The 13,559-nt window shown below is 42.3% G+C and overlaps 1 protein-coding gene across 2 annotated transcripts in view; it reads right to left on the bottom strand.

The window, feature by feature from the left end:
• Positions 1 to 13,050, bottom strand: part of septin9a (septin 9a) — a 72,224-nt gene extending 59,174 nt beyond the window's left edge. For both annotated transcript variants that reach the window (XM_079746067.1, XM_079746069.1), the window contains exons 1-2: positions 12,857 to 13,050; positions 577 to 648 (exon numbers count right to left, since the gene is read on the bottom strand). In XM_079746067.1, coding sequence (XP_079602193.1) covers positions 577 to 648; positions 12,857 to 12,878 — 94 coding nt within the window. In that variant the 5' untranslated portion in view covers positions 12,879 to 13,050. The remainder of the gene's footprint in view (positions 1 to 576; positions 649 to 12,856) is intronic.
• Positions 13,051 to 13,559: the final 509 nt, after the last annotated feature.

Below are 13,559 nucleotides of genomic sequence, written 5' to 3'. Positions count from 1 at the left end.
TCCAGGTAAGCTATGAGCAGGATTAGACATGGATCGTGATGTAGACTCTAACTCACGATGTGGAATAAACACATCAACTTTGTGAGGTTGTGAGTACTGAGATGGGTGTGCTCATTCAATGTTAAAGTTTTCAAACAGACAGATGCAAACATAAGAATCCAGTACAATTATAGAACACTAGTAATTATGCGGGTGTTTATCCAATTATATCTTAGTATTGACAGTGGATGAATCAATTGACAATGAATAGATATTGAATGGATGGATCGACAGATATTTGATGGATGGATGGATTTATAGATATTGATGGATGGATGGATGAATAGATATTGGATAGATGGATAGGTGAATGAATTGAAGAATAGATATTAGATGGATTGATGGATGAATTGATGTAAGATGACTGGATAGATGGATGGATATTTGATGAATCAATATTAGATGATGAATGGATGATATGGAGGGATAAATCAATGGATAGATGCATTTATCTTGGATTGATGAGAAGATATTAGATGGATGGATGGATAGATATTGGATGGATTGATGGATGGATGGACCGCTGGTCCTACTCACTAGGGCTGGTGATGGTAGATCCATCTCTGTCTGACGCTCTCCTGAGGCGACCACTGGCAGACCTGGCTATACCTGAAAGAGAACCAGGTCAGGAGAAGTCCATTTTCAACCAAGTCATTTGCCTTTGATCACGTAGAGAACAATACTCAAAAGCAAAACAATGGCCTTCAGAGCATTGCAGTAATTAACCCAACTGTGTTGGGGAACAACATGTGAAAGAGTGGCAGCACGACTAATAGCTTGCATGTTTGACTCCCAGTCGGAAGGGTCAGGGATCCAGCCCCTGTGTCCGCTCTCTACTGGTAGTCATCTTTGAGCAACTCCTACCATGCCTAGCTTCTTCCTGCTCCTTTAATAATTTGCAAGCAAAGATTATCACTGCAAATTGCTTTGGATGAAAGCTTCAGATGAATAGGTAATAGTCAAATATGTGGGAATACCAATCAAAAATAATCTGAAAATTGCTGGGTGCTCATCTTTGCTGCTTCTAAAATTTACGGGACTTGTGTTCTTTGGAAAGGAAACATACTATCTCAAAACATTACCTCATAATTACCACATCTATACTTCATAGGCTGCACTGATGTACTCTTGACCTATTTCCAAGACCAACAGGAATATAACTATACTGCAGGGAAACATATTTATATATATATACAGTATATATACTATACTATATATATATATATAGTATAGTTGTAGTATAGTTGGTTCATGCTATGTCTTACACACAACTGTCACAGTCGTCTGTTTTGCTGAAAGATTGTTGTTTTTGTTGGATTGTATAAAGGCATGTGTGTGTGTGTGTGTGTGTGTGTGTGTGTGTGTGTGTGTGTGTGTGTGTGTGTGTGTGTGTGTGTCTTTGAGTGTGAGTGTGCTTGAGTCAATTAAGAACCACAAAAATGCCAATGAATGAAGAACCATATATGGAGTTTAGGTCCTTACATGTTAGGCCTTAAAAGTTGTGTATTTTAGTTGGATAGTTGTGAGTGTGTGTGCGTGCGTGCGTGCGTGTGTGAGTCGAGAGGTAGTGAGTGAGCGAGTGAGGTAGTGAGTGAGAAGATGAGGGGAGAGAGATTGAGAAAGGGAGTGAGTAAAGAGAGAGATAGACATCTTTGTAACAGAGTAACACAGATGTCTTGCATGATAAAGACAACCTGAGGAATTGTAGGATTTTGTCTTCTTTCCGCTGACGTGCTACTCCCACACACCAGTGGAATATAATCCTACTAGATAGTAGCCGTGGAATAGAATGACTCTGCTATAATCAATATATTGTGAGACAATTCTACAACGATACACCAAGATATATGTCGACTTGTGAAAGCAAAATGACAGTGAAATTGTAAAGTGCCTGATTTCTGTCTTTAGTCATTGGTCCAAACTGAGTTTTTCAGTAACCCGTCTTTGGCTAGTTAACTTCTTTTCAAGTTTCCGCCATTCATCTGTTGAGCGCCACCTCGAGGAGCAATGAAGTAGCGACACTGGGAGCAGTGAAATAACAAGCTCCAGACCCAGCAAGCTCACCTAGCTGAGGAAACATGACTGTCATAGTGAGTCAGTAACACAGCTATCAACTTTTGCCAGGCCCCCTTGATGAAGTATGCTCTCCACGGGAAGTGAAAAAATAATGCAAACCAAAAACTCTCTCTTGTAACCGCAGCAACCGTTGTTTCTTTTTCTGTGGTGGGTGAGTCACCCTTAACCATCCTTTTTCAGAATCCTACAAATACATTGGACCACAAATCAGCGACCAGCATGCCCTTCATGCTAACACCAGGAAACACATTGGCCAATGAATGGTCATGTGACAATGTAGCCAAAGCCTACTAACTAACAGGAGGACATGTGGAAAAACGACTTCCTTTACTGGGAAGAAAAAGGAATCTGCACATAACGTACAACATACCCCATGCAATTGAAAAGTACTACGGGGTAATACGTCAACACAGAAACTGATTCTACCTGAAGCTACTTAAATATTACATTAGTTAATATTCACCCAAATCATTCTATGATGGCAGTTGAGCTCAAATATTTGGTGAATGGGTTGTTTGACATCTTTCGCTTGTTAGGTTTTTGGTTTTCTTCCTCCAGATGTTCTTATATAATATAGCAGGATTGCTGGATCCAAGTTTACAGTAGTTCAGTAAAGATGAATATTCATGACAATATACAACTTCAACTTCTCTATATTTTTCTCTTACGGGGCTGTAAGATTTGACCCCAGCAGCAGTCTATGCATTCGCAATACCACATACACACACGCACACGCACACACACACACACACACACACAGACACACACACACACACACCCACACACACACACTCACTCACTCACTCTACTGGTCCAGAATAGAGAAGTTGAGCTCAGATTCTCTCTCTCTCTCTCATTACTACTACTATTGATCTATCTTTTTCTGTCTTTTTAATTTTGTGTTAATATCTTCAAAATTGAATAGCAGTCACTGAAACTTTTTAGGAAAGTTTAATCTAGGAGACGTGGGGTCTTCAACTACTCTTGCCTTCTGCTTAGTGGGCATGCAGTGCCATGCCCAACGCCTGACCACAGCTGACCTTGTTATTATGGTGACCAAGGCAACTTGTTTGTTTTTTTGTTTTCCTTTGCATAGCTACCTTTTCCTGCAAAACATCTGTTAATGCTGTTTTTGCTTAATGCTGTTTATTTAAATGTAGTACCTACAGTTGTGATCAGATGGGTTCTTTAAATATAATTTGAGGCAAATTTGAACACAACAACAAAAAACGATTTATTTATTCACAATATACCCATCATTCAGAGAGAAATCCAACTACCACAAAAAGGTTGGTTGCTTTGGAAACAAAAGTGATTACCTACATGACTCAATAAATACATGACTATACCATATATACTATGTATCAGTGGCGGCTGGTGGTTTTTAAAGTGAGGGAGGAAGGACTGCGCGCTTGGTTGCCATTGGCCTGCTTGCACTGTTAGTGGCGTATGTTGAGACAGTATGTGAAAGTATGTGTAAGTATGTGAGACTCGAGTTGTTTCAGGGTGTTTTGGTGAACTACAAAATATCAGGGAGGGATAATTATGTGAATAAAATTGATAAAAATCCACAAGCAGCAGTATTGTACTTTGAAAGCTGGTGAGCAGCATGTCTTGGACTACAAAGGCAGAAGGAAAGGATGCAAAGCCAATTAGTCAAATCAGGCCTACTCTTGATTTGTAAAACTAAATAAAAAATACTGGGCCTACCATAGGGCCTATTTTTGCCCTCAATGACTGAAGGTCATATTGGCTGTAATTTGGCTATGTTTATTTTCAGCTACAATTGTTTCAAGGAAAATTAAGACACAAGACCAAAAGTGATGCCATTTAAAATGCACCATGCTCTGAATCATTCACTAACATCCTTTCCACAATATCAAACAGAACGGTCACAGTAACAAACAATTAAAAGAACAAAAATAACATTATTTCACAACTATTTACATGGGCTGTAAGCCGAACATTGTTTGAGGCAAATGTGGATGTTAATGGATGTTTCAGAATGTTGGTCATGGTGAAGCCTGGTCACCATCCATGGTCATCATGTGAATCCTCCTCGCTGTTTGTGTTGCAAGGACTTCAGGGTCTGGTCATACCAAACGGGATATTTTTTAAGTGATTTCAGAATTACGGCGTGTGTAGCACCACGTTTTCGCCACCCTTTCAGACGGCTGGGTAACCAAACAGAGGGCTGTCTAAAAAATATGTAGGCCCAGCGCGTTTATTTCGGGACCTTGCCCAACTTTTAGCGGTAGAAACGCCATTATAAGCGAACCGAGCCGCACCGAACCGCAGCGCTCGGCGGAAACGGAACAGAGACGCACTGTACCGCAACGAACAGTAGCGCACCGCTCGGTGGAAACGAGGCATACGACTGAGCGCTGGGTTCGTTGGTTCTCGTAGCCTAGACTTGAGGGGACAACCCCTCCCTCCGGGCTGCTCCAAAACCAGGGCTCCTGCTTATTGGTTCATAGCACAGCCAGGGCTTAAGCCTATTTGTGAATAGACGTTGACGCGATCCAGATCCCTTAGCCAGTCACACCCACTCAGAGGACTTTCCTCCCCTCTCCCAATGAACCCCATGTTATTCACCGGCCGCCCTGAAGTCATTGTCAATAGGCGATGGGGGTGCTAATGTTCCTTTACCCAGCGAAACGAACATTACATATACAAAGGCATTAAAGTAGTCAATTTAAGGCCATTAATTCATTACAGTTGTCTGGGTAATCTACATTTTTTATTCTCAACAATGTTAAGGAGGATCTTCCTCCCTCTCCTCACTGGAGAAGCCTCCACTGCACAGAAACAAGCACGCTAACAAAACAATCTTTCTGATGAAACTGAAAGGCAGCACCAGTGTTTTCTCTTATTGTACAATACTTAATTCCGAACCAGTCCTTTGATTGGACAAGAGGCATTCCACGAGTGCTGATATAGAGCATAACAGCACTGCTTTACAGGGGTTTACTCTAAAGGTGTTCTTTGTCTACGATCGATTCACACCTGTAGTGATTTTCTGTATAACAGCACTCCCTCCTGTGTGATCATGCAGGGGGATACTTAAGGGTTGTGTTATAGCAAAGCAGTCCGTCACTCAAAGTGATTGTGTATGTGAGCAAGTGTTTGAGCTTGTGTGTGTGCGGGCGTCTGCATGTGTGCGCCTTTGTTTGTTTGTGTGCAAGTGTGTGCATGCAGTTCAGTCTGTGTCAGAGGTTCAGTGAGGGATTCAGGAAATGGGAGCCAGCCGAGTATGTCAACTGTGAGAGCCAAAGAGCATGTCTGTGCCCATATCCTTCCACTGGAAGCACAGGCAAACAGCTTCAGAGCACTGGGACACGGCACCAGGTTGTGCAACGCCAGGAACACTAAGCACTGAGAAGGCCCATGTAAAGGTCTGTTTTACAGCTAAGAAAACCCTGAAAACCCTGAGCCATTGAATCATGGAAAAACACCTGGACGAGTGAGGAGAGCGAGTGGTAGGTAGCGTGTGTCAGTTTAGTGAAGTAATGAGTGAGTCCGGTTGTGTCTGTGCAAACGTGTACTGTGAAGTTAGTGGTACTACAATTAAAGTACCCAGACTGTGAAGAATCGGTGGCCGCTTCGTTCCGACCAAATTCCGACCAGTAATCAGACCCACTGCCGTGCAAAGTGAAAGATGTAACTGGCCCCGAGAGAACATCAGCACATCAGGGAACGTCTCCCCTGTGCTCCTCGACTACGATCGGGGAGCCGACAGCAGGAAAGGACATAATAAAATAAAAAACGTTTTCTGTACATGCGTGCAGTTGTGACGCATGTACAGAATGTACAATACTTATGTAGTGTAATTTATTGTATGATGTGTAATTTTAGGGTTACATAAGACCTATCATTTAAAAGTAAAGGAAAACACATTTTGAATGGTAGTAATGAACTAATAAATATCAAATCAATTCTTTAATTACAAGCTCAATCATCCAGTTTTTTAGAATAAGAAGCGGTGACAAGACGCTGTGTTGCGCTTTCAAAATAAAATAAAATATTTTTCTCCCCCCGGTATAATTTTTAGGTGGGACAAATGCGCCTGCCTCCAATATTGGAGGGGACACGTCCCCTCCGTCCCCCCGGTTCCTACGCCCTTGAAAGGTAATATTAGGTGTGTTCTTGTGTTTGTGTTTGGGTATTTGCACATACATAAATGTGTGTATATTTAATATGTGTGTGGATGTGAGAGAGAGCTTGTATGCAGGGCTGAAGGAGACTGCAGCATGCTAGGAAGCCGTTGCATGTAGGGATGAAAGTGACCTCCCTCAATTAGACCCTGCCGCTGGCCAACCCAGTCCTGGGTTGAAGGAAGTCAAGTGCGTTAGTCTTTTCTGAGGTCAGTACATAGCCTCACCTTCACCAAGACCCCTCCTGTGCCTCCTTGTGGCAGCACACAGTATCTGGCAGTCCTGCAACTCCAGGCTAAACTGGTAGGGGATCTCGGAGTAGGAGTGGGCCCCAGAGATAGATAGCTTAGGCCCACCTGGTGTGGACACGCCCTGACTACCGCCATCCACTGCCCTAGTGCCTACTGGGTAAACCTTTTGTTTTATGGCTATGGGAGTAAACCCCTCGGTGGAGAAGACCCGCGTCAGGCAGACACCAATGGACAGGTGTTCTTGCAGTCCTTTGCAACCCCTGTTGGACGAAGGTCGTCTTGAGCTTTTCATGCGCACCACTACCATCACTTAATCAATTCAACGCACAGGCATTTTCCCCCCAACCCCCCCTTCACTCGGCCAACCCCTGTAAAAGTCCTTTGGCGATGGGGAAGGGCAGTGGATACAGGTCAAGGATGTGACTGTCAGTATCTAGCTCAACCCTGCACGTAGGTGGCGTGAGAGAGATGGTTGCTCAGCCAGCCACCAGGGTGTAGAACACCTACAGGGCAGAAAACAGAGACACCAGCGAAATGCAGGGTTCCCCCTCTCATGTATAGACTACATCTGCCCCACATGTGGCAAACCATGCAGGTCTCGTCAAATGGCATCAACGAAACCCCCCACAATAACCCAGCTTAAGTGGAGCAACGTCATCATCGAATACGATGGACAGCCATGAGCAGCGAGCAGTAAGTAAGTGTGTGTGTGTGTTTGGGTGCACATACATAAATATGTATATATTTAGTATATGTGTGGATGTGAGAGAGAGCTTGCGTGCAGGGTTGGATGAGACTGACACCTGTTTGGTCTTGTGTGCCTTATGCATGGAAATAGAATCATATACACACATAAACACACACATAGACAAATAAGTTTGCACAAGCACAGACATGCAGAAAATTTGAACACACAAACACACACACACGCACGCGCACACGCACACACGCACACACGCACACACACAAAGGAGTTGTCCTATATAAGCTCATAAGCTATAGCCATAACTATAGCTGGCTGTTACCGTGGCATGGTTCAGATATATTGTGCATGTCCATGCTAGTTTTTTATTAACACATATGGAGCTGTAGTGGAAACTAAATTAGCATCCATGTATTTATGACGGGTACCGGCTGACTTCATGTTTGTGTGTGTGTTTAATGTGCACGTGTGGCTCTGTGTTGGAACCCAATGCAGGGCAAAGCCTGGGCAAATATGTCAAGCGATTACTTATAGGTCTCAGATTAGTGGAGAAGTTAAACAGGTGGATGAGAGGGTGTAGCACTCAAACACTCCTAAAGCCAATAGCATTGGTAAACACTCACACATGCACGCACACATTCAGGAACACACACACCAACACACATGAACATCACACATCAAACATGAAGTCAATAAGAATCTGCAGGAAACATATAGGTGTGCATGCACTTCCCAAACACAAACAAGCAATGATCCACAACCCCACATGAACAAACACACGCGCAAACACACACACACACACACACACACACACACACACACACACACACACAAACACACACACACACACACACACACACACACACACACACACACACACACACACATGTTTGCATAGGGAGGAAAGCCCCTTCACCTTTTTTCCCCGTCCTCATCTCTTCACTCCTTCCATCACCAACCTTACATTCTGCTTCATGGCCTTTATTATACATATCCAAGGAAGTGCTGCACACACACTCACAAACAATGGTTTGAAAGCCCGCACATCGACTGTAAACTGAAAAGAGGCTGAAAAGAGGAATAGTGGGTGGAGAGAGAGAGAGAGAGAGAGAGAGGAGATTGAGAAGTGAAAAGGGCCGCTGTCAGATATCAGTCCTGTCAGATATCAGTCCTATTTCTCTCTAGTCTAATAATTTGTTTGTTACTTAGCTAATTAATTTGTTAGCTAATGCTTAATAATCAAGCATTTTTTATTGAGTAAGCCAGTTAATTAGTTAACTAGTTTGTTCGTTAGTTAGTTAGTTAGTTTATTTAGTTTACGCTCAATAATTGTGTTTGGCGCTTGAGCAGGGCAGAATGTTAGGCGTCGAAGCTCTGTCTCGTCAGGCAGTTAAATAGCGATGGAGGCATTAAAAAAGATCATAGAAACCAGGTTTATGGATTTAACATCCTCCCACCCCACTGAAACATGTAGTTATGACTTAGATAAGGTATCATCGCTATTGAAAGAGAGATAGCTAGAGAGAATGGGATAGTGAGACAGAGTGAGAGGTATTGATAGAGAGATAGATAGATAGATAGATAGATAGATAGATAGATAGATAGATAGATAGATAGATAGATAGATAGATAGATAGATAGATAGATAGATAGATAGATAGATAGAGAGAGAGAGAAAGAAAGACAGTTCTGAAGGTATCTGGATGTTCCTAAGGTTCCTTTCATGAACTGAATACATTTCATAGATTTAATTAGATTGATTGTGTGTTTGTATGTGTGCACGTAGCTGTTTATACGCATGTATGTATGTATGTATGTATGTATGTATGTATGTATGTATGTATGTATGTATGTATGTATGTATGTATGTATGTATGTATGTATGTATGCATGCATGTATGTACGTGCGTGCTTGCGTGCGTAAACCTCCCTCCAGGCATATTGCTATCCCATGCTAGCTTAGCCAGGGGGATAGAACTTATATTAATGATTGCTCTCTGAGTATTTGTGATGCAATTTCTCTGTCTCTAGGAAAAGGAATTTCCTTATCAGTTCAGATCTCTTGGTAACACAAATGTGGATCAAGATGGGGCTATGAGAAAATGCCCTCATCCCTACATGCTATACAATACATCAATGAGATGTATTGGAACATTTACTAGAAGTCGCTTTTGATAAAAACATCAGTTACATTTCAAAATATTAATAGGGGATGTTCAGTTGGTCGCAATCTGCAACTCCACCACCTGGTAATACTAAATCCAACATTGCACCGTAATTGGGTTCCATAGTAAGTAACCACATTTAGATAGAAGAGGTCCTCCCTTTTTGATCAAATGTGCTTACAAGGAGCTTAACAGTCATAACTTTACAGCTAACATGCATGTGAACTTCCCACTTATGCATTGGTGCATGTGTGTGTGTGTGTGTGTGTGTGTGTGTGTGTGTGTGTGTGTGTGTGTGTGTGTGTGTGTGTGTGTGTGTGTGTGTGTGTGTGTGTGTGTGTGTGCATGCATGTGCTGGTACATTTGTAAGTGTGTGTGTATCTGTGTGTTTGTGTGTGTGTGGAGGAGCATGTGTGTGTGCTTTCATGCGTTCTTGCATGTGTGGGTGTACATTTGTGAGTGTGTGTGAGTCTGTTTGAGTAAGTGTGTGGGCGCTATAGTCAACGTTTCTCAGCAGCTTATTAGTCGGTTATTCAAAGACTCCTGGGGAGCCAAATTGAGGGTTAGACGGTCCTCGGCATGCGGTTGTAGATGACAGGGCAAATATGTCTCAACACGGCTCATAGTTTGACTTTCAAGTCATATAACAATAGCTTAAGGCCCAGATTCAAAGCCTCTCACACTCTCCAGTATGATCAGTACTAGATCTGCCCAGCACTAAAAAGGTACTGTGGACCTGTTTTGAGTTCAAAATAAAAGGCCACAGAAGAAGGAGCAGGTTATGAGTAAATCAAATAGACTTGTGAGCAGGGTAAATACTGATTGTGTGTGTGTATGTGTGTGTGTTTGTGTGTTCGCAGAGTCCATCCCTTCCTTGTACACTACTCCCTCTTTCCTGCAAATTAATGAGTAACCTGTATATGAAAAGAATCCACCAACACACACTATACCAGAACTAGCTATCAAGCAAACACACCCACACACACACACACACACACACACACACACACAAATAATACATTAATATAATTTCCACCGAGTTCAATAAAGTAATCTGAATCTGAACCTGAAATGTTATATTTGGCACAATTCTCCAGTTAGAGGAAAAAGGTCAGAATGAACACACACACACACACAAGTGCGCACGCACACACACACACACACAAACACACACACACACACACCCGAGTGCACGTAAACACACAAACAGACACATACATTATATGTGATATTTTTTCTAACCAGCCCACTGGCGGTGATTGCGCTAGTTGCGATTTAAGTGCCCTCACTGTCATACTTGTACTTTGTGCTCAAGCACATCCCACTGATGGCTGACATCAGATCAAATTCTCTCGCCTCAAATGACTGCAGCGGCAAGTAAGTACAAACCATTATTGACAGAGAAATTTGAATAAGAGAGGGATAAGATTTAGATTGCCTGCCATTCTATCATAAAATGGCCAAACCCTAACATACATACATACATACATGCACAGGCTTATATTCACACAAGCAGAGACAAACGCAAACATACACACACACATGCATGCATAACAACGTATTAACACACAGTCACACACTATAACATATCCTAGTATATGCCACTCAATGCCACACAACAAGTGTGTGTGTATTTGCACAGCACCGGCATGACCTGACATGTAAAACGCTCCAATGGGGAATAGCGGCACTCACTCCACCATGCAAAGGAAGAAAAAATAAAAAAATAAAAGAAAAACGACTTGGCTGGGAAAAGGAGTTGGGAAAGCCGACATTCCAGAGGATAGTGTTGTGTACATTTTGACTGAACAGGGGCTTAGTGGGCAGTGGGGCTGACTATTGGGATGGGCCGTCCCTGGAGGAGCCCTGGCTGGAGATCATAGTGTTAGAATGGGCTGGTAGGTGTTGCTGGAGCCAAGCCCAAAGCCAGGGCAAATGGTCTCGGATGAACTAGATTAATTGGATGATTGTGACATAAAAGGATGAGAAGGAGAGCAACTACACAAAGATTGAGACATTACATGTTTAAGGGATGGAGCAACTTGACTGACTAGTAGGAATAATCAGATTAAGGATTTGAAATTTGGACACAACATTTACACACCCTCCTTTAGGCATCCATTTGGGCTGTCCAGTGGATCGTTTTGACTGATTCTCTCTAGAATCTAGGCAACAGTTGATGCTATTAATTCATTACAAGCCAATTGTGCTACAAAGAAGTGGTTTGAGGCGCTGGGGAGGTAGGTGGTGGAAGGTAGGAGTCTGGTCGTTAAACAGCTATGGATGCTAGAGTGAAGGCAGAGGAGTGAATCAAGTCGTTACAAGGGTGTACTGCACCCGCAACCAAGCTTCTCTTCAATGATGGTGTAAACCTTTCTATTTCTGATAGAAATATGTATACCATCAATCGATCAAACAGTTAGTCCAAGCATTTCTGTTTCTTATTCAAATAAAGATACAAAATAATAAAAAGGAATCCTATTCATTTGATCATTTCACTCTTCAACAATATGATGAAATAAGTATAGGCCTATGCAAAAGGATGATTATCGTATGCCTATTAATGGCAAATGTGAATGATGTATAATGATGTTTTATGTGCTTTTATATGCCACAATTGCCGTACTTCACTATCTCCAAGGCCCAAGGGCACGCACATATCTCAACAACATATAGGCCTACAACAAGGACCAAAATGGAAATAAGTACTGTGACTTTTTTGTGCTTGATCCATGATGTTCTTTAAAATGTGCATGGACAGTGCTTTTGCAACCATGTAATTTTCCTTTTAAAGTGAACTGTAAACTACATTCAATAAGTTAAAACTAGCACTTTGAAGAAAATGGGTATGGTTCTTACGTGAAAAAGCCTACAAATAGGCTTGAATGCAATCATAGCAATCATTTACAGGTTTTAAACTTTCCTCTTGGCATGTAGAATATGTTAATAAGTTCCCAAGACTGTAGGTCAACACCGTTTTCTTCGGTCAAGCTTTTAGAGCAAAGTCAAGTCCATCGGAAAGTATTCACCGTTTTCTGTTGCAGAGAAATCAGACAATAAAACCCACTGTTCTTTCAGTCCCTTCCTATGCGGGACAGGAGTCAAAATGTTGAAGAAACTGCATGATGTAGCCTTATTCAATAGGAAGTGGCTAAATAGTTGTTAGAAAGAGACCTTATGCAATGTTCTCTCTTTACGGCAATAGCCTACTCAATCTAATGATCTTTTAAATGAAGCACGCGCCATCGCCCAGTACAAGCGCACGCACTCTCCCTCTCCGTCTCTTTTGCCCACACGCCATATCCTCAGGCATGTATGAAAAGTACTTTCCGTGGCCGTGTATATAAGTCAATATGTATCGTCTATAGTTTTTATAATCTGTGTCTATATTTCATAACGTAAAGAATTGGCAAGTCTGTTGGGGGGAAACCAATAGAAAATTAGAAAGTTTTATAAGGATTGTCCTACCTGAATATCCAGCTTTCTTCATTGTTGTGACAATACGTTCTTTTTAATGGTATTCTACAATATTCTTAATACAAATAGGCTTTGAGAGGTTAAGTATTCTTTTTTTTTTTTTTAGCAAAGGCTTATTATTCCGTGCTCTACGCGCGTTCCACCGTAGTTTTTCCAGGTGAGTTTTCTGTGACCTTCGCCCTTCCTTTCAGACGTACTCGTAGGAAGTGAAGTCAGTCTGACTAGTTTGGCGTAGTAAAGTAAACATCCGTATGTTTCTACCAATAGCTTGGAAGAAGACAATCCCTCGGGAATGGACACAATCACACCTGCACCCTGGCGCACGCGCAGTCCACGAGCGGGTGTGGTCTCGCGCAGGCTAAATAAACTGTAGAACATTCAAATGAGGCTCACGAGTAAACCCGGCTTGGCAATACGTGCTGGAACAGTAATTCCCTCAATGTTTGGATGCAAATTGACTTCACTCAGTCTGTGTGTTCGTGTGTGTGTGTGTGTGTGTGTGTGTGTTCGTGTGTGTGTGTGTGTGTTCATGTGTGTGTGTGTGTGTGTGTGTGTTCATGTGTGTGTGTGTGTTCATGTGTGTGTGTGTGTGTTAGTTCGTGTGTGTGTGTGCGCGTGTGCGTGCACGCAGCTCGGTGGGTGCGCAGTGTTTATCAGTTGAACCCATGTTAGGAATTACAGTTTGGAGCAGGCA

This window comes from Pollachius pollachius (assembly GCF_949987615.1).
Source record: "Pollachius pollachius genome assembly, chromosome: 11".
Lineage (NCBI taxonomy): Eukaryota > Metazoa > Chordata > Actinopteri > Gadiformes > Gadidae > Pollachius > Pollachius pollachius.
Note: the sequence above shows the minus strand (reverse complement) of the source record. Positions and strands in the feature narration are given on the sequence as shown.